This window comes from Manis pentadactyla, chromosome 15, assembly GCF_030020395.1.
Source record: "Manis pentadactyla isolate mManPen7 chromosome 15, mManPen7.hap1, whole genome shotgun sequence".
Taxonomy (NCBI): domain Eukaryota; kingdom Metazoa; phylum Chordata; class Mammalia; order Pholidota; family Manidae; genus Manis; species Manis pentadactyla.
In genome coordinates, this window is record NC_080033.1 from 20973847 (window position 1) to 21000458 (window position 26612).

The 26612-nt window shown below is 45.3% G+C and overlaps 2 protein-coding genes, 1 long non-coding RNA gene and 1 pseudogene across 3 annotated transcripts; all 4 read right to left on the reverse strand.

The window, feature by feature from the left end:
* Positions 1 to 26612, reverse strand: part of LOC118928755 (zinc finger protein 541-like) — a 213171-nt pseudogene that overhangs the window by 9098 nt on the left and 177461 nt on the right.
* LOC130681156 (zinc finger protein 541-like) lies at positions 460 to 3271 on the reverse strand. Its single transcript, XM_057493547.1, has 4 exons — positions 3097 to 3271; positions 2624 to 2724; positions 1353 to 1428; positions 460 to 801 (listed from the first exon to the last, which is right to left on the reverse strand). Exons 1-4 carry the CDS (start codon positions 3269 to 3271, stop codon positions 659 to 661), a joined length of 495 nt encoding a protein of 164 aa, XP_057349530.1. The 3' UTR covers positions 460 to 658.
* On the reverse strand, positions 17658 to 19574 carry LOC130681166 (uncharacterized). The gene is made up of 3 exons (XR_008994213.1): positions 18703 to 19574; positions 17860 to 18314; positions 17658 to 17751 (listed from the first exon to the last, which is right to left on the reverse strand). It is a non-coding gene; the product is annotated as an uncharacterized LOC130681166 (long non-coding RNA).
* LOC130681154 (zinc finger protein 541-like) lies at positions 22741 to 26130 on the reverse strand. Its single transcript, XM_057493537.1, has 2 exons — positions 25808 to 26130; positions 22741 to 23214 (listed from the first exon to the last, which is right to left on the reverse strand). Exons 1-2 carry the CDS (start codon positions 26112 to 26114, stop codon positions 22883 to 22885), a joined length of 639 nt encoding a protein of 212 aa, XP_057349520.1. The 5' UTR covers positions 26115 to 26130; the 3' UTR covers positions 22741 to 22882.

Here is a 26612-nt window from a genome sequence, read left to right on the forward strand (position 1 = left end):
TTACGTCCACACAATGGAATACTCCGCAGCAAGAAAAAGGGTAAACACAATAAGATGGATGAACCTCAAAATAATGATGCTGAGTGTAAGACACACAAGGCAGACAAGCAGTGCACATGCTGCAGGACAGATAGAAAACTCTGGAAAATGCAAACTAATTTAGAGTGACAGAAAGAAGATAAGGAGGTGATTAGGGAGGGACAGGGGTGGTAGGAAAAAGGAATTTACCAAGGGGAGGAGGAAACTTTTGGGGGTGATGAATGTGTTTATTATCTTGACTATGGTGATGGTTTTGCAGGTATAAATATGTCAAAACATGAAATAGTACATTTTTGTTACGTGCAGTTTTGTGTTTATCAAGTTAAAAGAACAAAAAACATCAGCAGACATGAAGTGTAGTATGATCGCATCCTTTTCTAAATACATGCGTATATGCACGTAAGATCTGTACAGGGAAAGAAATGCCTGAGGTGCCCAGCCAAAGTCAGAGGTCATCATTCAGAAGTAGGACGACGGGGATGGGTGCGGAGGGCTTTGAGCACGTGATGGCATTCCTGTACTGTCTGGAGTTGTTCACATCAGTGGCTTTTTTAAATTACCAACTGTTTACAGTGTGAACAGCGTGTCACCCCGATAGGCCCTCCAGCTCTAGCTCGGCTCAGTGGTGTGAGTCGAGGCCTTGTCTACACCAGCCCACCCACATACACCTTACCATCTTGTGTATCAAGTGGAAGTTCTTCTTATGAGCCTGGAATGCCTTATTAAACAGAATCTTCTCCTGGGAGGTCCAGACGTCTGAACCTATCGGAGAAACAGGAGGGAGAAGGACAGTTCTGCGGCCGCAGCCGTGGCTGAAATGCAGCCTGCCCTTTTTAAAGCTGTCACTACCGAGTACCAAGTATGTGCCAAGAATTCTGTTTTGTCTCATACATTCCTTAGAAAAACCTCAGCAGGTTGGGATCAGTACTATCCCCACTTTACAGATGTAATATCAAGGCTTCCATTGGTTAACAGACTTGCCAACGGGAGGCAGCAACCCCCAGTTGCCTGACTCCCAGGCTGGGGTGCTCAGCCACTGCATCTGAGCCCGCCTTCACCTCTCCCTGGCCAGGGGATCCCTTTCCTGGCTGGGCACAGACGGTGAGGGAACCACTGGAAGGGGGAAGGGAGGACCCAGCCAGGAGAGACAGGCACCCCCTGAGGTCCCCTGGAGAGGAAAGGCCCTTCTGGAAAGGCAGGAGAAGGAGGGCCCCAAGAGAACACCCAGAGGCACAAGCAGAGCCTGCCGCCAAGACCGACTGGCTCCCGGGTACTAGCCGGGCACACCCACCCCCGCAGCCTCGCTCCAGTACCTGCGTAGTGATAGTTGGCAAGAGGGTGAGTCAGCGGCTTCTGGGGTCCTCCGTGTAACAGGGTCTCTAGGGCCACCTGGAGCAGGAAGGAAAGCAGGCTACTTTCTGAGGGAGGGAAGGTGAGGTCGAGGCCTGCCTTCATCCTTTCATCCATTTGAGAAACACTTACAGGCCTCCCTAAAGCCTCCCTCACTCCAGGGCTACTCAGAGCATGGTGGGGCCGTGGACTGGCCGTGGCCTGCGAACTGCATGGGGACATACCGGCTCCGTCACTGTGCATACTGGGTGCAGCTGGTGTTTTTCTCATAGTAGGGTTTTCTTGACGAAGGAAGCAGTGTGCAGATTTATTCTTGTGCCAGCTCCTTCCTTCGTCAAGGACTGGCAGTTGTAGGAGCCCTGCCTGTGCCACGCCCCAGTTTATTTTCTTCATAGAACTAATCACTAACAACTTTTAAAAACAGATTTCCCTTTGACTGTCCTAAAATGAAAATGCAATCCCCACGGAGAAGGATTTTGTTTTGCTCAACAGTGTCAACCCGATCAGGACTGGCCATGGAACTTGCAGGGCCCAGTGCAAAATGAAAATGCAGACTTTTTGAAAATTTGTTAATTTCAAAAATGGTGGAGGCAGAGCATTAGACCGAGGGGGGCCCCAAAGCCAGCCCTGCCCCAGGGCCACAACACTCATGAGGGCAAATACACATGTGCTGGTTACTCTGCTGAGCACCCACTATGTGGCAGCCACTACCTTGTAACTTGAGGAAAACTATAGTTGGCAATACTGACTCCTCGGGCCCTAACTCGGGTGACATGACTCCCCTTTCCACTACTCAGAGTTGCACTTTTATTTTCTAAACTTCAGGATTGTGAAGCGGGTCCTTGGAGGAAGCAGATGTTTTTGTTGCATCAGGGGTTTTCGTACATGGGTTTTTAATAAAAAAGGTAAAGCTCCAATGATAAACCAGATCAGTGCAGGACCTGAGTCAGTCTACTGGGCTCCGCTCCCCCTGCCCCTGCGATCTCGGAGGAACCTGGTGCTCTGCTGCTGCCCAAGGTAAATAACTGACTAACTGGGCCCCATCTGCACACTTGCCCTACAACTGACAACGACATCAACCCCACAGCCACTGGGGAGAAGGATGGGTGGCCTTTCTTTAGTTTTCATGAGCCGCAAAGCCCGCAGATGGCACATTACATGAACCAGATCCCCAGCCTCAGGAGAGCAGGGGCTTTCCAGGGACCCGCCAAGCCCGCCCCTGCCTCCAGCTCACCGGGACGTCGCCCTGGGCCTCGTGCAGGCAGTGCAGAGCGAGCTCCAGGTTGGTGCCCCCTCCTGGCATCGCGCTGGACGCCATCTTGCAGAGCTCAGTAACTGTTCCCAGCAAATGTCCCCAGAAGAGTATGAGAAAGGGGAGACACAGGGAGTCAGTGAATGCCGGGAGGAGACGTCCCCAAAAGCACACAGAGGGGCTCCTTGTCCCTGTCTCCCTCACAGCTCCCTGAAAAGCAGGCAAAGGGAAGGACACGGATGAAGGGCAGAAACCCTGCTCCTGGGACCTGCTCAGGATGACCTGGCCGATTACTGCGTGAGAAGAATGGGGGGCAGCAGAAGTCCTGGTCAAACAGCCTGCTACCCCACCCAGAGATACTGCTTCTTGGTCCAGGTGAGAACTGGGAGGAGGAACTCCTTGGAGATGAGGGAAGCGGGGAACCCTTGAGAATTTGGCCACCATGTCTCAGCCACCTCTATCCTGTGTTTCTGGATTGCTCGACACATCGTCCGATGGCTTCCAGACCAGAGAAGCTCCATATTCACCGGTCTCGGCCGTAGGGCGCTCCTGGAGCTCCGGGATCTCGGCCTGAAACTCGCTTCCTATCCTGATGTGTCTGAAATGAGGCCACACACAAGACATACACATGTGACTAAGATGGGAAATAAGACAGAGATGTGTGACGTGCCCTGCTCTCAGGCCACAACCCTGCACTCTGGAAACCTCTATCATCTCCCAGATGCATCTGGGGAGTATTTGTAACCCCTGACAGACATGGACAAGTATTCTAGATACCGTCCAGCTACACCCCCTTCGTCCAATTTCCTTTTTCACCAGGCTTCTGCACTCAGGTGCCCCTCTTGGGGTCCAGGACAGGGGAGGTGTATGCTGATGCCTGGCATGCTTCTACATCCATGGCCACATCCATCTAGTCACATTCCATGGATACTCAAGTCTCACACGTGCCATCACCAATTTTACCTAGATCCCCAGGGGACTGGGCACTTGTCCCAGTGGGCCCAACTATGGGATGCTCAGATAGAAGGAATATTGTAGGAACTTCCCACATACACCCAGAGTAATCTACCACTTCTCTCCCACAGAGTAGCTAACCCCCCTGTGAGGAAGGACCTCTGGGGGAACACAAGGAGGGCAAAAATATCCCCACGTTGGAAGGACCCCCAAGTTCTAAGTCTGTTCCAACTCACGGTCTAATGCTGGGCTTGGTGTCATCCTCGATTGCACAGATGCCAAAACAGTCATCCACTTGATCTAGAAAACACACAACAGAAAGCTTCAAGAACACTGACTAGAAGTGACACAGGGGCCCCTTCTGCCTGCCTTTGTAGAGCAGCTGAAAGCAGGGTTTCCAAGATTGCAAGGCAGGGAGCTCCTACAGAACACTAACAATAGAACTACCGTATGATCCAGCAATCCTACTAGTGGGTACTGTGCCAGGAGGACAGAAATCAGGCTCGCAAAGAGACACCTGCACTACCATGGTCACTGCAACGAGATTCACAATTGCTAAGATGTGGAAACAACGAAGATGCCCATCGACATATGAATGGGAAAAGATTACGTGATTTATAGATACAATGGAATCCTATTTAGCCTTAAAAAGAAATTTTGCAATATGCAACAACAGGGATGAAGCCCTTGAGGACATTAAATGAAATAAGCCAGTCACAGAAAGAGAAATACTGCATGAATGCACTTAGACATATAGTATCTAAAATACTCAAATTCATATAACCAAAGGGTGGAATGGTGGTGGCCAGGGGTAAGGGTAGTGAGAAATGGGGAGTTACTAAGCAATGAACGTAAAGTCTCAGTTAAGCAAGTTGAATACAGTATAGAGATCTGCGGTACGGCACTGCTAACAATACTATACTGCACTTAAAACATTTGTTACACGGTAGGTCTTATGTTAACTCTTTTCTTCTCAACAAAAACTCTTAAAAAGATCATGTGGAAGAGGATGACGACTTCTGAAAAGACAAAGAGGAAAACAACAAATAAACTGGTAAAAATTATTTTTAAAGCAGTTAAAGTCTCTAGAAGTTATCCTAAAGGTATACACCATTTTAAGAAATACTCATTCAGGACAACTGAGTAAATGTCGGTAAGAATAGTGAGTTTGTGGCATCTGAGCCATGACTTGTTCCCTTACCTACCAACCCCATGCACTGTGTATCAGAAGCTCTACTTGGAGGGCTCTACTCCAGGGAGGTGCAGCCAGGGACACAGGGGGTCCCTCTCCTCCCAGCTCTCATGCCTAAAGAGCTAAAGGAAGGTACAATGAAAAATGCTCATCAAAGAGAGAATACAATTAAGAGGTAGAAATTGTTTTTTTTTCCAACCAAAGGGAAATCTTGGAGTTAACGACAATAACCAAAATGTAGATTTGAGCTGGCGGAGGTAACCAGCAGCCAACTTAAAGCTAGATCCATGGAGATTATGGATTTTGAAGAACAGAGAGAAAAATAAATGAATGAAGGAAAACGAAGAGCCACAGAGAAATGTGGGGCATCAATAAGTGCAGCAACACGTGCAATGGGAATACAAGGAGGAGTGGAGAAAGGAACAGAAAAATATTTAAAGTATTTAATGGCAGAAAATGCACAAAATGTGACAAAAAAAACAATACATACATCCAAGAAACTCTATAAAATCCAAGTAGCACAAACACAAAAAGCTCTCCATCTGGGCACATCTTAGGCAAAATACTGAAAGCCAAAGATAAAAAGCTTGAAAACAAAAAGAGAAAAATAACGTGATATACACGTACACTCCAGTAAGATCAACAGCTGACTTCTCATCGGACGTGACAGCAGTTGGAAGGCAGTGGGACAACATGATCTCATTGCTGGAAGTAAAAACTCAACCAAGAATCTTATATCCAGCAAATTACCTTTCACAAATGAAGGTGGAAAAAGACATCCTTAGGTAAATAAAAACTGAGGAAACTTGTTGCTTGCAGACATATCTTACAAGGAACATTAAAGGGAGAGAATTATTCAGCCATGAAAAGAAATGAAGTTCTGATATACACAACATGGGTGAAACCCTAAGTTTTCATGCTAACTGGAAGAAAACACAAAGAAGCACACACTGTATGATTCCCACTTATATGAAATGTCCAGAAGAGCCGAGCCTACAGGACAGAAAGTAGATTTGTGGTTCCCTACAGCTGGGGACAGGGTCGAGAGGGGAGGGACAAGAGTGACTGCTGAGTACAGGGCCCCCTTGGGCATGATGAAAATATCCAAAAATTGATGGTAGCAACGGTTGCACACACAGCTCTGAAATACCAACTAACACTGTATAGTTTATTTTAAGGGGATGAATTGTATGGCATGTGAATTACACCTCCACAATGAAAATAAATACTACAGGAAGTTCTTCAGACTGAAAGAGAAAATGACATGAGATAGTAATCTGAATCCAAACAAAGAAACAAAAAACACTGGTAAATGTACTTATATAGGTAATTATAAAAGTCAGTCTAAATGCATACTTTTTCTCTTTTCTTAATTGAACTAAAAAGTAATTGCATAAAACACTACTGTTATAGGCCTGTAATTTATAAACATATATACGACAACAACAGCACAACAAAGGGGAGATGCATTGGAGTAAAGAAATAGCACTCCATACAGTAACTCAAATCCACAGGAATAAATGAAGAGATGAGAAACGGTAATGAAAAATGTTATATAACAAACTGTATAAATAATGCTTACATTCCCTTATTCTCTCAGCTTTTGTTACATAAAACAAAATTGTATAATATAAGAATCGATGTTTTGCAGGGTTTATATACACACACACTCACATACACATACATATATAAAGTACATATATGAATAATAAGAGCACGAGGGTTCGGAGAAATAGAGCTGTATAGAAGTAATGTTTCCGTATTTCACTGTAAGTGACGGGAAGGACAGGGAGGAAGGGCAGAAACCCTGCTCCTGGGACCTGCTCAGGATGACCTGGATGGTTACTGCATGAGAAGAATGGGGGGCGGGAGGAGACATCCTGGTCCCACAGCCTGCTACCCCACCCAGGGATACTGCTTCTTGGTCCAGGTGAGAACTGGGAGGAGGAACTCCTTGGAGATGAGGGAAGGGGGGAGCCCTTGGGAATTTGGCCACCATGTCTCAGCCACCTCTACCCTGTGTTTCTGGATTGCTAATTGCATCGTCCGATGGCTTCCAGACCAGAGAAGCTCCATGTTCAATGGTCTCGGCTGTAGGGCGCTCCTGGAGCTCCGGGATCTCGGCCTGAAACTTCTTTCCTCTCCTGATGCGTCTGAAATGAGGCCACACACGAGACATACACATGTGACTAAGATGGGAAATAAGACGGAGATGTGTGACGTGCCCTGCTCTCAGGCCACAACCCTGCTCTGTGGAAACGTCTGTCATCTCCCAGATGCATCTGCTGAGTATTTGTCACCCCGGACAGACATGGACAAGTGTTCTAGATACTGTCCAGCTACACTCCCTTCCTCCAATTTTATCACCAGGCTTCTCCCTCAGGTTCCCCTCTAGGGGTCCAGGACAGGGGAGGTGTATGCTGATGCCTGGCATGCTTCTACATCCATGGCTACATCCCTCTAGTCACATCCCATGGATACTCAAGCCTCACATGTGCCATCAACAGTTCTACCTATATCCCCAGGGTCCTGGGCATTTGCCCCCATGGGCCCAACTATGGGATGCCAAGAAAGAAGGAACATTGGAGGAACTTCCCACATACACCCAGAGAAATCTACCACTTCTCTCCCAGAGAGGAGCTAACGCCCCTGTGAGGAAGGAGCTGTGGGGGAACACAAGGAGGGTAAGAATATCCCCACTTTGGTAGGACCCCCAGGTTCTAAGTCTGTTCAAACTCACATTCGAATGTGGGGCTTGGTGTCATCCTTTATAACATGGCTGCCGGAAGAGTCATCCAGTTGATCTAGAAAACGCATAAGAGAAAGCATCAAGAACACTTACTGGAAGTGATGCAGGGTCCCCTTCTACCTTCTTTTGTAGAGCAGCTGAAAGCAGGGTTCCCAAGCTTGCAAAGATGGGAGCTCTTTCAGAACACTAACAACAGAACTACCGTTTGATCCAGCAATCCCACTTGTCGGTATTGACCCCAAATGATCGAAATCAGCCTCTCAAAGACACACCTGCACTCCCATGTTCACTGCAACGTGATTCACAATAGCTAAGATGTGGAAACTCCCAAGATGCCCTTCGACACATGAATGGGTAAAGAATATGTGGTTTATACATACAATGGAATCCTATTTAGCCTTGAAAAAAGGGAATTTTGTAATATAAAACAACATGGATGAACCCCCTGAGAACATTAAGTGAATTAAGCCAGTCACAGAAAGACAAATACTGCATGAATGCACTTAACATGTAGTATGTAAAATAGTCAAATCCATATAACAAAAGGGTGGAATGGTGGTGGCCAGGTTTAGCGTTGTGGGAAATGGGGAGTTACTAACCAAGGAATGTAAAGTCTCAAATAAGCAACATGAATAAAGTCTAGAGATCTGCTGTACGGCACTGCCAACAATACTACATTGAACACTTAAAAGATTTGTTAGAGGGTAGGTCTTATGTTCACTCTTCTTGTCACAACCAAAATTGTTAAAAAGATCATGTGGAATACGACTAGGACTTCATGAAGGCAAATTGTAAAACAACAAAGTAACTGGTAAAAATTATTTTTAAAGCAGTTAAAGTCTCTAGAAGTTATCCTAAAGTTATACAGCATTTTAAGAAATATTCATTCAGGACAACTGAGTAAATGTCGGTAAGAATAGTGAGTTTGTGGCATCTGAGCCATGACTTGTTCCCTTACCTACCAACCCCATGCACTGTGTATCAGAAGCTCTACTTGGAGGGCTCTACTCCAGGGAGGTGCAGCCAGGGACACAGGGGGTCCCTCTCCTCCCAGCTCTCATGCCTAAAGAGCTAAAGGAAGGTACAATGAAAAATGCTCATCAAAGAGAGAATACAATTAAGAGGTAGAAATTGTTTTTTTTTCCAACCAAAGGGAAATCTTGGAGTTAACGACAATAACCAAAATGTAGATTTGAGCTGGCGGAGGTAACCAGCAGCCAACTTAAAGCTAGATCCATGGAGATTATGGATTTTGAAGAACAGAGAGAAAAATAAATGAATGAAGGAAAACGAAGAGCCACAGAGAAATGTGGGGCATCAATAAGTGCAGCAACACGTGCAATGGGAATACAAGGAGGAGTGGAGAAAGGAACAGAAAAATATTTAAAGTATTTAATGGCAGAAAATGCACAAAATGTGACAAAAAAAACAATACATACATCCAAGAAACTCTATAAAATCCAAGTAGCACAAACACAAAAAGCTCTCCATCTGGGCACATCTTAGGCAAAATACTGAAAGCCAAAGATAAAAAGCTTGAAAACAAAAAGAGAAAAATAACGTGATATACACGTACACTCCAGTAAGATCAACAGCTGACTTCTCATCGGACGTGACAGCAGTTGGAAGGCAGTGGGACAACATGATCTCATTGCTGGAAGTAAAAACTCAACCAAGAATCTTATATCCAGCAAATTACCTTTCACAAATGAAGGTGGAAAAAGACATCCTTAGGTAAATAAAAACTGAGGAAACTTGTTGCTTGCAGACATATCTTACAAGGAACATTAAAGGGAGAGAATTATTCAGCCATGAAAAGAAATGAAGTTCTGATATACACAACATGGGTGAAACCCTAAGTTTTCATGCTAACTGGAAGAAAACACAAAGAAGCACACACTGTATGATTCCCACTTATATGAAATGTCCAGAAGAGCCGAGCCTACAGGACAGAAAGTAGATTTGTGGTTCCCTACAGCTGGGGACAGGGTCGAGAGGGGAGGGACAAGAGTGACTGCTGAGTACAGGGCCCCCTTGGGCATGATGAAAATATCCAAAAATTGATGGTAGCAACGGTTGCACACACAGCTCTGAAATACCAACTAACACTGTATAGTTTATTTTAAGGGGATGAATTGTATGGCATGTGAATTACACCTCCACAATGAAAATAAATACTACAGGAAGTTCTTCAGACTGAAAGAGAAAATGACATGAGATAGTAATCTGAATCCAAACAAAGAAACAAAAAACACTGGTAAATGTACTTATATAGGTAATTATAAAAGTCAGTCTAAATGCATACTTTTTCTCTTTTCTTAATTGAACTAAAAAGTAATTGCATAAAACACTACTGTTATAGGCCTGTAATTTATAAACATATATACGACAACAACAGCACAACAAAGGGGAGATGCATTGGAGTAAAGAAATAGCACTCCATACAGTAACTCAAATCCACAGGAATAAATGAAGAGATGAGAAACGGTAATGAAAAATGTTATATAACAAACTGTATAAATAATGCTTACATTCCCTTATTCTCTCAGCTTTTGTTACATAAAACAAAATTGTATAATATAAGAATCGATGTTTTGCAGGGTTTATATACACACACACTCACATACACATACATATATAAAGTACATATATGAATAATAAGAGCACGAGGGTTCGGAGAAATAGAGCTGTATAGAAGTAATGTTTCCGTATTTCACTGTAAGTGACGGGAAGGACAGGGAGGAAGGGCAGAAACCCTGCTCCTGGGACCTGCTCAGGATGACCTGGATGGTTACTGCATGAGAAGAATGGGGGGCGGGAGGAGACATCCTGGTCCCACAGCCTGCTACCCCACCCAGGGATACTGCTTCTTGGTCCAGGTGAGAACTGGGAGGAGGAACTCCTTGGAGATGAGGGAAGGGGGGAGCCCTTGGGAATTTGGCCACCATGTCTCAGCCACCTCTACCCTGTGTTTCTGGATTGCTAATTGCATCGTCCGATGGCTTCCAGACCAGAGAAGCTCCATGTTCAATGGTCTCGGCTGTAGGGCGCTCCTGGAGCTCCGGGATCTCGGCCTGAAACTTCTTTCCTCTCCTGATGCGTCTGAAATGAGGCCACACACGAGACATACACATGTGACTAAGATGGGAAATAAGACGGAGATGTGTGACGTGCCCTGCTCTCAGGCCACAACCCTGCTCTGTGGAAACGTCTGTCATCTCCCAGATGCATCTGCTGAGTATTTGTCACCCCGGACAGACATGGACAAGTGTTCTAGATACTGTCCAGCTACACTCCCTTCCTCCAATTTTATCACCAGGCTTCTCCCTCAGGTTCCCCTCTAGGGGTCCAGGACAGGGGAGGTGTATGCTGATGCCTGGCATGCTTCTACATCCATGGCTACATCCCTCTAGTCACATCCCATGGATACTCAAGCCTCACATGTGCCATCAACAGTTCTACCTATATCCCCAGGGTCCTGGGCATTTGCCCCCATGGGCCCAACTATGGGATGCCAAGAAAGAAGGAACATTGGAGGAACTTCCCACATACACCCAGAGAAATCTACCACTTCTCTCCCAGAGAGGAGCTAACGCCCCTGTGAGGAAGGAGCTGTGGGGGAACACAAGGAGGGTAAGAATATCCCCACTTTGGTAGGACCCCCAGGTTCTAAGTCTGTTCAAACTCACATTCGAATGTGGGGCTTGGTGTCATCCTTTATAACATGGCTGCCGGAAGAGTCATCCAGTTGATCTAGAAAACGCATAAGAGAAAGCATCAAGAACACTTACTGGAAGTGATGCAGGGTCCCCTTCTACCTTCTTTTGTAGAGCAGCTGAAAGCAGGGTTCCCAAGCTTGCAAAGATGGGAGCTCTTTCAGAACACTAACAACAGAACTACCGTTTGATCCAGCAATCCCACTTGTCGGTATTGACCCCAAATGATCGAAATCAGCCTCTCAAAGACACACCTGCACTCCCATGTTCACTGCAACGTGATTCACAATAGCTAAGATGTGGAAACTCCCAAGATGCCCATCGACACATGAATGGGTAAAGAATATGTGGTTTATACATACAATGGAATCCTATTTAGCCTTGAAAAAAGGGAATTTTGTAATATAAAACAACATGGATGAACCCCCTGAGAACATTAAGTGAATTAAGCCAGTCACAGAAAGACAAATACTGCATGAATGCACTTAACATGTAGTATGTAAAATAGTCAAATCCATATAACCAAAGGGTGGAATGGTGGTGGCCAGGGAAAGGATTGTGGAAAATGGGGAGTTACTAAGCAAGGAGTGTAAAGTCTCAGTTAAGGAAGATGAATAAACTCTAGAGATCTGCTGTATGGCACTGCCAACAATACTATATTGAACACTTAAAACATCTGTTAGATGGTAGGTCTTACGTTAACTCTTGTAGCCACAACAAAAATTGTTAAAAAGATCATGTGGAATACGACTAGGACTTCATGAAGGCAAATTGTAAAACAACAAAGTAACTGGTAAAAATTATTTTTAAAGCAGTTAAAGTCTCTAGAAGTTATCCTAAAGGTATACAGCATTTAAAGAAATATTCATTCAGGACAACTGAGTAAATGTCGGTAAGAATAGTGAGTTTGTGGCATCTGAGCCATGACTTGTTCCCTTACCTACCAACCCCATGCACTGTGTATCAGAAGCTCTACTTGGAGGGCTCTACTCCAGGGAGGTGCAGCCAGGGACACAGGGGGTCCCTCTCCTCCCAGCTCTCATGCCTAAAGAGCTAAAGGAAGGTACAATGAAAAATGCTCATCAAAGAGAGAATACTATTTAGAAGTAGAAATTGTTTAAAAAAAAAAAAAGAACCAAATGGAAATTTTTGAGTTAAGAAAGGACAATAAGCAAAATGTAGATTTGAGCTGGCAGAAGAAACCAGCAGCCAACTTAAAGCTAGATCCATGGAGATGATGGATTTTGAAGAACAGAGAGAAAAGTGAAGGAAAACAAAGAGCCACAGAGAAATGTGGGGCATCAGTAAGTGCAGCAACACGTGTAATGGGAATACAAGGAGGAGAGGAGAAAGGAAAAGGAAAATATTTAAAGTATTTCATGGTGGGAAATGCCCAAAATGTGATGAAAAAATACATACATCCAAGAAACTCTATAAACTCCAAGTAGGATAAACAAAAGAGCTCACCATATGGCACATTATAGGCAAAATACTGAAAGCCAAAGAGAAGGACCTTGGAAGCAAAAAGAGAAAAATAACATAATATAGACGTACACCCCAGTAAGATTAACAGCTGACTTCTCATCGGACATGATAGTAGTTGGAAGGCAGTGGGACAACATGATCTCATTGCTGGAAGTAAAAACTGTCAACCAAGAATCTTATATCCAGCAAATTACCTTTCAAAAATGAAGGTGAAAAAAGACATCCTTAGGTCAATAAAAACCAAGGAAATTTGTTACTTGCAGACCTGTCTTATAAAGAACATTAAAGGTAGAGAATTATTCAGCCATGCATGAAAAGAAATGAAGTTCTGATATGCACAACATGGATGAAACCCTAAGTTTTTATGCTAACTGAAAGAACATACAAAGAAGCACAGATCGTATGATTTCCACTTACATGAATTGTCCAGAACAGCCGAGCCTACAGGACAGAAAGTAGATTCGTGGTTACCTACGGCTGGGGACAGGGTTGGGAGGGGAGGGACAACAGCGAATGCTGAGCACAGGGCTTCCTTGGGACATGATAAAAATATCTGGAAATTGATGGTAACAACAGTTGCACAGCTCTGACAAAGTACCAACCACTGCTGTATTGTATATTTTAAAGGGATGAATTGTATGACATGTGAATTACACCTCCACAATGAAAATAAATACTACAGGAAGTTTCAGACTGAAAGAAAAAAATACATTAGATAGTAACCTGAATCCAAACAAATACAAAACACTGGTAAATGTACTTATGTAGGTAATTATAAAAGGCAATATAATTGCATATTTTTTCTTTTCTTGACTTAAAAAGTAAATGCATGAAACATTAGTGTTATAGGCCTGTAATTTATAAACATATATATGACAACAACAGCACAACAGAGGGGAGATGCATTGGAGTAGAGAAATAACACTCCATACAGTAACTCCAATCCACAGAAATAAATAAATGAAGAGATGAGAAATGGTAACTAAAAACATTACATAACAAATTGTATAAATAATGCTTGCTTTCCTTTATTCTCTCAGTTTTTGTTACATAATACAAAATAGTATAATGTAAGAACTAAACAATGTATTGCTGGATTTGTATGTATATACACACACACATATAGAAAATGAAATATATATATAAAGTACATACATACATAATAAGAGAAAAAGGGTTAGGAGAAATAGAGCTGTATAGGAGTAATGTTTCTATATTTCACTGTAAGTTATTATATATCTGAATAGATTCTGATAACGTTAAGATGTAGTTTTAAGTCCTAGAGCAACCACTAAGGAATGATTAAGAAAAAAATGAAAAACTAAAGGAGTTAAAATGTTACAATAGAAAACACTTAATATAAAAGAAAGCCAGAATACAGGAACAGAAGGAGAAAAAGGCAAGGTACATACAATCAAAAGCATAATGGCAAATGTAAACCTCCCTATAACAATGTAACATTAAGTGACACTGGATTGAATAAACCAATCAAAATGCAGAGTTCGTCAGATTAGATAAAAAATGTATGATCCAACTAATATAATCTATAGGAGACATGGTTTATTTTAAAAAACATAAGCAGGTTGAAAATACAAGTACAGAAAAAATATACCAAGTAAACAACCATAAAAGAGACAGAATGGTACTAATGTTAGGCTAATTAGGCTTAAAAAAAAAAACTAGAGATAATGATAAAATTATTGCAGTGATGATAAAGAACATTGTAGTCACTTCATGGAAAAAACAATCACACCATCAGGAAGATATGACAATTATAAGCATATATGCACCTAAAAACATAGTCCAAAAATAGATGAAGCAGAAACTGACAAAACTGAGTATGAAATAAACAATTCAAAACAATAGTTGGAGATTTCAGTACTTGCAGTAATGGATAGGACAACGATACAGAATAAAACAAGACATAGGAACATTTTTGGTGCCTTCCACCCAACATCAGTAGAATATATTCTTATGCACACATAGGACATTCTTCAGGACAGAACATATTCTAGCCATAAAACATGTCTCAATACATTTAAAAGGAACAACTTAATACAAAGCATGTTCTCTGACTACAAAACAATTGCATTATTAATCAATAAAAGGAGACAATTTGGAAAATTCACAAATATGTGGAAATAAAACAACACACTCCTCAATAATCAGTGTATATAAGAAGAAATCAAAAGATAAATTAGGGAATACTTTGAGATAAATGGAAAGAAGAATATAACATACTAAAACTTATGGAATGTGGCTAAAGCAATGCTCTGAGGGAACTTACAGTTGTAACTGTCTGTATTAAAAAATAAGAAAAATCTAAAATCACTATGGTCAGTTGATTTTCCACAAAGGTGCCACACCTGCTCAATGGGGGAAAGAATAATCTCTTTAACAAACGGTGCTGGAACAACTGATATCCCCACACAAAGGAATGAATTTAGACTCCAACCTCACATAATATATAAAAGTTAACTTAAAATCAATCAAAGACCTAAATGTAAGAGTTAAAATTACAAAACTCTTTGAAGAGAAAGGAGTAAAAGTCAGCATAATTGCATATTTCTTCTCTTTTCTTAACTGACTTAAAAAAAGCAATTGTGACTTTTAGTCAGGCAAAACTGCAGATACAACACCAAAAGCACAAGTGACAAAAAATAAAAACTCTTGTACCGCAAATACCATAAATAAAATGAAAAGATAAGATACGAAACAGGAGAGAATTTCCAAATCATGTATCTAATAAGGGGCTTGCATCCACAATATGTAAGGAGCTCTTACAACTCAGGAATACAAAGATAATAACTCAATTTTAAAAAGGGACAAAGGATCTGAATAGACATTTCTTCTGAGAAAATACACAAATGGACAATAAGCACATCGGAAGATATCAACATCATTACCATAGGAGAAATGCACATCAAAACCACAATAAGATATTTTATGCCCACTAGGAAAGTTATAATTTATAAAGAATCACTGGCAAGGATGTGGAAAATTGGAACTTGCATGCAATGTGCATCGAAATTTATTAACATGGCTCAGCCATTTTGGAAAACAGTCTGGCATTAAACCATTAAACATAGTTACCCTATGACCCAGCAATTCCACTCCTAGGCATAAACTCAAGAGAAATGAAAGCCTTTGTCCAACAAAAACTTGTATGTGAATGTTCATAACAGCATTATTCATGATAATTAAAAGATGGAAACAACCCAAATACTCATCAGGTATAAATGGTTAAATTTTGTGTATCCACACAATGGAATATTATTCAGCCATAAAAAGGACTGAAGCACTGTATATGCTGTAACATGGATGAACTTTGAAAATATTATGCTAAATGAACAAACTAAATGCCAAATGCCACATACTGTATGATTCCAATTACATGCAATGTCCAGAGTAGGTGCATCCATGATGATTAGAGATGATCAGTGGTTGCCCAGGGCTGGGGAGATGGGGGCTGTGGGGTGTGTGTGACTGCAAATGTACAGTGCTGCTTCTGGGGTGATGAAATTGCTCTAAAATTACATGGTGTGATGGATGCACAAGTCTATGAATTTACTAAAAAACACTGTATTTTAAATAGGTGTTCATATGGTATGTGAATTATGTACCAATAAAGCTGCTAACAAAATTATTCAAGAGGACAGACAGAAGGGTGGTCAGGCTAAATGGCTTCCATATTTTCCTTCTGCCTGTAAAATTCTCAGCACCTAGAAGGCTGCTGGTTCCACATCGTCCTTGGATACCTCTGAGCAGCCATGGGACCCCCAGGCTGGACACAGCCGAAGGCCAGAGAGAACCCCTGGATCAAATGCTACATGTCGAGTTGCATCTGGCCCATAGCAGGCCTGCCATGTGATGGTCAGAGATGACATGCCTGAGCCTCACTCACCAAGCTTGCTGCCGATGACTTTGTCAGAATCATCCTGAGTGGACATGGAACAGTGTTTAAATACAGCCCAGACCCCTCCCGGATGGGGCTCAGCACCAGGGGCAGCATACTGGGAGACCACTGGAACAGTCCCTGCAGGGAGTGGTCCACCAGGAGCACCGGAAACCACAGGCAGCTCTGGTGGCCTCCTTCGGGGCCCGGCTCCCCAAAGGCATAAGGAGCGGGAGGCAGGAACGATGCCTTGGGCCGCAGGCACTTTCTCCGCTTTCTGGGCTGGCTACTCTCCTCGCTGTCTCTGTCTTGTCCCTGGAGAAGAGAATTCAAAGCCACAGGGGGTGACATGAGACCACGTGTGCACAGTTCAGTCTTTAAGGGGGCACGCGTATAGGCAAGGGCACTGCCCATGGAGCCAGAGGGAAATGTAACACCCAACACCCTGGTCTGAGCCGGCCTCAACAAGGGGGCCGAGCGGGACCACCATGCCCGAGCCAGACCCCAGACTCTCGGCATGGATGTATGATGCGGGAAGCTTCCTCATGTGCACACCCCCCCAAGGAGAGGCGCTGATACAAAGGGTTTCGGAGATGTATGAGGCCAGCGTCAACTTGTTAAAATGACTGGCACATAGAGATGCGGCCAGAGATGCAGTGCAACAGCACTACAAGATGAAAAATGACCACAGCTCCATGATATGGACAAGGGGATCTATGAACCCTGTCGCCTGGCCTGGAGGGGGCTTCTCCAGGTGGGACCCTTCAGTCCAGGCTGCAATGGCTGATCCCATGAACTTACATCTCTTACCCACCTCCACACAATCTCCCCTCTTTCTACCAGTCTTACTGCTCCTCATCCTCCAGGTCTCAGCTCTGACCCCCTCCAGAAAGTCCTCCTTGACCTCCTCAGGCGGGGTCTCTGGGGTCCCCTCAGTCCCTCTGCTCCTCCTCCCAGCCCAGCCCAGTCTGAGTCCTCACTGTCTGACATGGGTCCATCTACTCACCTGGACTGGCAGACCAGGACGCCAGGCTGGGGCCGTCCCTGTTACCATGGTGTCCTCGGCACTGCCCCCACAGGGCCGGCATGGAAGGTGGATGAATGAACGCGCAAGTCAAGCTGTTCTGGAGAGATTTTTTGTGGCGCTTGGTTTGGGCTCTGCCCATGGCTTCCACTGGCAGGTTGTGCAGGAAGCAGTGGAAAGGAAGTGGACCGACCAGTACCCACCTTGGCGGTGCTCCCCGGGGGCTGGCTCACTGGGCCCACAGGCTCCGACGCAGGCGTCCCCAGAGGAGCTGTGCTCATGCCGTCGAGGGTTTCCAGGCTCCTGGGGGGCTCTGTGCCTCCACCTCCGGCCTCAGCGCCTGTCTCAGAGGCTTGAAAAACTCCATGCCGGACACCCAAACACCGACAGAGAAGAGATGGCAGCCTACGAGGAACCATAGGCAGGCGGCAGAGGGGACGCTCCAGGCTCAAGCGCCAGCCTGCCCCCCAGAGCAGCGCAGCCTGACTCCTGGTCCCTGCCCAGGCTTCCCCAGGAGGACGCCTCCATCCTGAGACAATGACACCCAGCCACTGACTCCCTCCCCCAAAGCCTGTGAGCACCCTGCGAACACAGAACCTACTGCACGCGCACCTTCACCTGTTGGTCCTGCTTCCTTTGAGGTGACAGCCACTTGTCACTGTGAAAACAAATATGGCTGGTCAGCCCTTTCTCTGTATAAAACATCTGGATGCAATTCTTGCAGACATACCTGCTCCTTGGCTCTGCCCAATCTGCAGGGCCTCCATTTTGCTGGTTGCTATGTACAGACACGGCAGGAGGGAAGAATGGGAGAAGGGGACTCCACCCGTTTTTTTCTTTTTTTGCTTTTAAGTCTGATCCACTGACAACTCTTGATGAATCCCCAGAAATGGAGACAATACCCCATTCCTTCATGGTCTGGCATGTACCTCTTCAGGGCTGAAGCATCCAGAGCTCACTCGCCCAAGGCCAGCACATAAAAGCTCCCAGAGGACTCCCGAGGGGTTGAGCCCCAAGGCCCAGCAGGGAGAGGCTTCTGAACTTACCATCTGCCTGCTGCCATGCTCTCCTCCTTCACTGGATCGGGGAGCCGGTAGGTATTTCCATCCTGAATATGAAAATACATTTGAGCCAACATATCAAAAATGAGGCATATGCAAGGACTAAAACTACAAAGTGCCAAGAAGAAAACACAGGTGTGACTCCGTGACCTTGGATTAGGCAATGCTTTCTTGGATGACACAGAAAGAGAACAAACTGGACTTATCAAAACTTAAAACTTCCCTGCATCAAGGGACACCATCAAGAAAGTAAGATCCCACAGAATGGGAGAAAGTCATTACACATTATACATCTCATAAGGGCCTTGTATGTACAATACATAAAGAACTCTTACAGCTCAACAAAACTCAAATAACCCAGTTCAAAAGTGCGCAAAGGATATGAACAGACACCAAACCGAAGACATGAATGGCTGATAAGCACATGAAAAGATGCTCAGCACCACCAGCCGTTAGAGCCTCGTGAGTCAGACCATGATGAGGTAGCACCTCACATCCACTAGAATGGCTATGGTTTAAAAAAAATTGGACAATAGCAAGTGCTGATGAGGCTGTGGAGAAATCGAAGCCCTCATCCCCCAAGGATGGGGATGTGAAATGGCGCAACTGCTTTGGAAAAGCCTGGCAGCTTCTCAGATGGTTAAACACAGAGCTACCCCATGAACTAATAATTCCACTCCTAGGTAATTTCCGAGAGAAATGAAAATGTATGTCCCCACAAAAACTTGTACAAATGCTCACAGAAGCACTATTCACGATGGCCAAGTGGAAACAACCCAAATGGTGATCAACTGATGAATAAATAAACAAAATGTGATGTATCCACACAATGGAGTATTACTCAGCCATAAAAAGGAGAGAAGCCTGGCATATGCTACAACATGAACTTTGAAAACATTATGCTGAGTGGAAGAAGGCAGACATGAAAGGCCATAGTGTATGATCTCAATTATATGAGATGTCCAGAGTAGGCAAATCCTTAGAGACAGAGGTAGATTCATAGTGCCAGGGGTTGGGAGGTTATAGGGAGACCTGGGGGGACAACTAAGGGTGTGGGGTTAATTTCTGGGGTGATGAAAATGTTCTGGAAAAAGTGGTAATGGTGCACAACCTTCTTGAGTATACTAAAAGTCACCAGATGGTGTGACTTAAAATGGTTAGATGGCACACGAATATTAAAGCTGTTTAAAAAAAAAAAAAAGGATGCAGCTTTCAGGTGCTCGACCTCAGCATGTCGCAAAGAGAAGCAGCTGACCGCTTGGCGCCCAGGTCCTCGTGGCCACCACCTGGGGAGGAGCCAGGCTAATGCTGCACAAGTGCTGACACATGTGGGCACCCTTGCCCCACAGCCAGAGATGGCATCTCATGCAGGAATACTGAGGGGGAAGGAACCTTTATAGCCTCTGGAGAATTTGAGGGGCAAACCCAGAAGGAAGAGAAGGGCAAGAGGAAAGCAAGCAGAAAAAACTCAGTGAGGAAAGGTGACACGGGGCGTCCCAGCAATTCTGCAAAGCCTTCATCCTGGCTTTTCTGTGGGGGAGGTTGGTGGGGGGCCACGATCTCTCTGAACCTTCACTTCCCCTCTGTAAAACTGGCTCTGAATATGCACAGGCACTAAGTAAAATGCCTGGACAACTCAAATTCGGAAACAAGTGATGAGTGAGACTCTCATCTCACAGCATAAAGTCAGGTACCTGGATCCTGTTGGATATCGTCAGCTTGGGCTTTGAGTCCTGTGGGGGGTCCACCGAAGGCCCAGCCTCCTGCCAGCTCTCCAGGGAGGGCAGTTGCTGGGGTGGCCGCTCCAACTCAGCTGGGTGTGGACCACCATCCTCTGCTACCCTGGAGTGAATGGCTGTGAACCCAGTGGCAGGCTCCTTCCACAGGGGATGACACTCCTCAGGAACATCAGTGCCCAGGGTCCCTGGGGCCGCTGGGGTGCAGGTGTAAGGCCCCAGTGAGGGTGGGGAGGGACAGGCTGTGTTTTTCCCTTCCCCGTCATCTGAGGGCCCGGCCAGGACTGGGCCGAGAGAAGAGATCTCCTGGTGGACCATGCTGCTTACAATAGAGCGCAGGGGCTCTCGGTTGGGCAAAAGGGGGCCTGAGGACCTGGCTTCTGGAGGCATCAGGGACCGCAGGCCATCCGCAGCAGGCTGGCCAGCCCCCTCGTGGGCAGGAGAGGAGTCCCCACAGGCTTCTTCCTCAGGGGGGGCCTCCTTCAGGACGCACAAGCCGTGCTGGACCTCGTAGTGCTGGCGCAGGGAGCGATCATCACAGTAGCTCTTGCTGCAGCCCTGCCCCCTACACGCAAAGGGCTTGGTCTTCTGGTGGGTGAGCATGTGCCTAGTCCTGGAGTCACAAGAGAAGGGAGTCAGAGGTCACTGGGGCTCAGCCTCCCACTGCAGGGTCCCGAGCCTGACTCCCCCCACAGTGCTCCCAAGGGGCAGTGGAGCTCAGAACCACAGTTCAGAACCTGCACTCAGCCCCCGGCTACAAAGCATCTGGAGCTGCCCCTCTCCCTCACCGTTAAGCAAACCCCGTATCTGAGAGAAAAATCAACAGAAGCCAGGCCAGAGTTCCCCAGAATGGGTTCCCAAGGAACACCAGCCCTCCAGAGTGGCTCCCCGAGGACGTGGGCTCAGCTGGCAAGTAAGTTCTGACAAAACACTGTTTGCTTCTTGGAGGTACACAGGAGCAAATTTAAAAGCCACATAGCAGGTAGATAGATAGAGGGTCATCTGCTTAACCTGCCATGTCTCTGAAACATAGTGGCCCACAGAACTGTTTTGTGAAATAGCCCCTCTTTGCGCCCTTAAGAACCAAAGTTTTACAGAATACATTTGAGGAGAAGCTAATTTTGGGAGGATCCTGCCTTTATCAAAGGAGTCCTTCCCCTACCATAGAATTCCTATAAGGAGACAGCTGCCTGAAACCCCCCACAGGAAAAAATACAATTTACAGATGCACAACCAGAACTTTCTAGAAAACAGCCAAATGTGCCTCCTATAATATAAATGAATACAAATATGTACAAATGATTATGTCATACTCATATCTACATTAGTAACTATAAACAGATGAGAAAATCACCCTCTGCACTCCAAGCAGCCCTAGTCTGGATAGTCCTAATAATACTGCACACGGGACGTGTCTGATAAATGACAAAGCCCTTCCCTAAAGGTCAGCCCCGGCCTCCATCGGAGGAGAGTGGGAGAGACCCAATCTCCAGCTCCCCTGTTAACTGGTCTGTGACATGAGCAAATCGCGGCCTTTCCCTGGGAGGGGGCTTGGCGAGAGGATGAGTCGGAAGGTGGGTCAGTCAAAGCCCTGTGGGAAGGCCAGGACCATATAAAATGCAATGGACTCTAGCTCCATCCATGTTGTTGCAAATGGTACGGATAAGGGGGTGGCGGGGGAAGAAAGGGGGCATTACGATTAGCATGTATAATGTGGAGGGGGGCATGGGGAGTGCTGTACAGCACAGAGAAGACAAGTAGTCATTCTACAGCATCTTACTATGCTGATGGACAGTGACTGTAATGGGGTTTGTGGGGGGGACTTGGTGAAGGGGGGGAGCCTAGGAAACAATGTTCTTCATGTAATTGTAGATTAATGATAACAACAACAAAAAAGCAATGGACTGTTGTCTCCCACTTCCCAGTCTCTTGGTTTGAGAAAGTCTGTCTGTCCTTCCTCACTAGCAGGAAAAGCTTATCATTTACCAGACATTAAGAACAAAAGGAATTCTGCTTCAGATTCTTTTTAAAATCAAGAGTTAAAAATATAATAAAGAGTTAAAAAAGACAAGAGTCTCTCATGCCCTGTGGAGTCCAGGTACATGTTCCTCATATAAACATGGGCTGGTTCTCCTCAGGCAACTACCACTGTCTCCAAATATTTCTCTATAAAGTTAACCCGATTCCCTCCATGACAACATTGCCTCGGGAGGTCCCATCTGCAAATAAAGGCAGTGATTTTCTCATTGGTAGACTTTGGGGGCGTGGAAGAGTGACCTCTGCAAATCAAGGCAGTGATTTTCTCATTGGTAGACTTTGGGGGCTTGGAAGAGTGACCTCTTCAGGGCAGTGCCAGAACTGTCCCCAGACACAGAGTTCTCGTCTAAGCACGGGTCACAGAGACCCAACACCGACAGGGTGTGTCAGGCTCATCTGGGAGGTGATGAGAATGACTTAGGAACATGCCCCCCCACGCCAGGCCCTTGCACAGACGTTGGTGACCAGACTCCTACATACAGGTGGTCCTTGCGCTTAAAGGCCTTGCTGCAGATTCCGCAAATGTGTTTCCATTCCTGGCTGTGCGTGAGGTAGTGCTTGCTCCGAGAGCTGGTGCTGCTGAAAACCTTCCCGCAGACGCTGCAATCCAGAAGCAGCTTCTGAGGCCAAGTGTGATGCTGCTCTTCTTTCCCTGCGCTCCCGGAGGTGGCCCTGCCTCCTTCGTCAGCCTCTTTAGGGACCGGAAGCTTGCCCAGCCTCAGGTCTAAACAAACAGAAGGAGAAAGCCCAGATTAGAGACACCTGGGGACATCCAAGAGCACAGCTAAAGCACTCCCCGACTCTTAGAACCACAGCAGACGCAGGAAGAGAGGCCCGGAAACCCTTTCTCCATCTCCAGCACCTTTACCCACAGAGAAAACAAGGCCTAGACTGGGGAGTGGGGAGAGTAAGGACCCTGGCCCGGCCACGCTGCAAGACGGCGCCCAGTCAGAGGCCACACTCAGGACAGTTGTGGCCTGGAAGGCTTCTAAAGACTAGGGTGCTGTGGCGGCAGGGGCTTTATGGCACCATTTATCTGGAACTCTGCAGAGGTGGGATCCAAGAATCCAACAGGCCAGCTTGTGGGGAGTGGAGGGGGCTCAGCTTTAGGAGCCAGAGCGCTCAGCCTCTGAGCCTGAGACCCAGCAGAGAGACCCAGCAGGAAGGAGCCTGGGCTGGGCCTCCAGGCCTGGTCTCTCATCCCAATCTGCCTCTGGCCACTGCCTCCTGTTACTTAACCTGCCTGATCTACATTCTCTTCATATGAGAAATCACTGTCCCCAGTGGTCAAATGATTCCAACAGTTTAAATGAGGAAAAACAGGACTCCTTCCGGGGCAAGTCCCAGCCTTGCTGAGTTACTTTTAAAATGCTCATTAAAGCAATTTAATTAAACTAGAAAACAAAATGTTGTTTCAAAAAATTAGCAAGGACCCTGACAAAGAGGCAAACGAGTCACTGGCCCAGAAAGCCACTTGACCTTCCCAGGAGGCGGTGTTATAAGCACTCTCAAACTGTGTACATTTTCTGATGGACAAACCCACTGGTAGGAATATGTTCAAAGAACTAATCCAAAAGAAAACACGTATGTAAGAAGTTGTTCACAGAAACACTGTAAAAGTCTAACCAGCAAGAATATGGCCAACCAATACAATGCAATAATCATTACAACGATAACTGAATATTCTACCTTTATATATGAAAGCAAATATACTAAGGTTTAAAATTTTCAAATAGAAATGTCCACTTAATTTCTGCAAAACCATGTCTTTCTGAGTGACTTCACCCATGTTTTAAAAAATCTATGTGTGGGAGCCAGAGTGGGGATTTTTCTTGTTACTCTTCTTCATTTTCAAGGTTTTCTTAAATAAATATGCATTACTTTTCTAACTTAAAACTTAAAATTAATCTAAGTATATGCATTTATGAATTTAAGTTATGTATTAAAAAAACAAAGAGTTAAAACTTAATGTTCAGTGGATTTTTTTAACAAGGTTAAAAAAATGCAATTTAAAATGAATTTGGAAATGTTGAACTAGGTTAATCATTGTAACATTTTACAGTGGGGTGCATGGATCCGTATGAAAATCTGGTGAAAGCTACAGTTTTACTGGCCAGCAAAATGCACACATGTGCACACGCTTTTTTTTTTGTATCATCAATCTAAAATTACATGAGGAACATTATGTTTACTAGGCTCCCCCCTTCACCAAGTCCCCCCCACAACCCCCATTACAGTCACTGTCCACCAGCGTACTAAGATCCTGTAGAATCACTACTTATCTTCTCTGACATGTGCACACGTTTTAACACTGGCATTTTCATGTTAATTTCTGTGGACGGGGTTGAGAACCCCAATTACTGTATCCACAGGCCTGTCCAGTGCCCAGGGCAGCACCACGGATGTCCCGATTCTAGGAATTTATATTTAGCCACTGTTTCAACACGGGGGCACTGCACCTTGCGTGGAGTGGGGGCCTCAGATGTTTTTCATTTTAGCAAGTCTTCAGGGGGCTTTGTTAGCTGCTTATCCCAACCAGCAGTTTGCAGGGCCACTCCAGATGTGGCTTTCCACGCACGTGGTGTGACTCTCACTCGATCAACCCACCTAAGCATCTTACCTAAGGATATCATGAAGAGGGCTAAAACAAAAACTGAATTTATCTTGTGTGGGAAGCCTGAAGGCAAAGCAAAAGGAGACAAGCAAGGTCTCTAATTATTGCTTTAGTTCTCTGTTTGCTGAAGAGAAGACTTAGAACTAAATCAATGGACTGCTGGCATTAACTCTAACAATATCGATAAAAACCTGCGCACTGTCCAGTGCTTTATAATCTATGAGGGGCTTTTACATTCATTTCTTCTTTTGCTTCTGACTGCTGTTACTCTGGGGAAAGCAGAGTGCGTATTATCATCAACCACTTTGCAGATGAAGACACTGATCCTTAGGAAGAAGAGACAACCAAGGAGCAAATGGACAGGATCCTAGCTCATTCTGCAAACATGAGAAGAGCCTCTGAGATGTGGCAAGGGCAGGAAAGTCTCTCACCAACTCAAAGGTCTGCCCACCCCACACACAAGATTAGGATATCTCCAAACATCTAAACTTCTCAGCATTATTTCCTAGGATCGGTATTTAGTTTCCTTGACTAGCAAATTGGGAACGATGCCCAAGCAGAAAACCAAAAGGTGACTGTCCTTCCCCATTCACCCACAGAAAAGGAAAGTTTCCTTAACCAGTCCACACAGAATCAACATGTAGCTAGCCCAGGCAATTTCACACAGCCCACCAGGCCCTGGGACCCAGGTGGACAGCCTCACCCTGTAAAGAAGCCTGAGATGCTGGGTCTGCATACATCTCCAGCAGCTTCACGGAGTCACGGTCCTCCCCAGAGTACAGGGAGAAAGCATCCAAGTTGTCCTCCAGCACCTTGCTGGGCACATTGGGTGCTGGGAGGCTGGGGTCCATGTCCAAACCACTCAGGCCAGCATAGAGCAGGTCTCGGGAGCTGGGACCCAGATCCTGGTTGAGGGCATTGCTGCAGTTGAGTCCTTGACTCTCAGAAAATGAAGAGAGGTGTATCTCGGATGGAAGGGCACCCTCCTCCCCTGCGCTGTTCTGGTCCATGGCTCTCTGCTGTCAAATCTTGGCCAAGAGCTACTCTCCAGACGAGCAAGGCTTGCAAGGACTCGGGGAGGAGAGATCCCTCGGTGGTTTCTAATTCCTGAAAACAAACAAGGAGGAATCAAAATTATGAGATGGCCATGGAGCATATAGAGCATGGACTTGGACTTCAAACAGACCTGTATCTGGGTCTGTTCTCTGCCATTTAACAGCCATGTGATCACAGGTAATTCACTTAAGCTCCACAAGCGTATTTTCTCTTCTGTAAATTGGGCCTAAGAGTACCTCCATCATAAGGTGATTGTTGGGAATAAATTAAAAGATTTCCAGCAACTTCATGGACTGAACCAACCTTCTTATCCAGCAATGAACACATACAAATATGACAAAAGATAATTTTTAATACATAGCCAAGCTCAAGAGACAGGTAAACCCCCAAGTTGCCAGGAAAAATGCAAAAACTCAAAGACAATTCGGAGGTACAAGCTCGGGTCTGCTTAG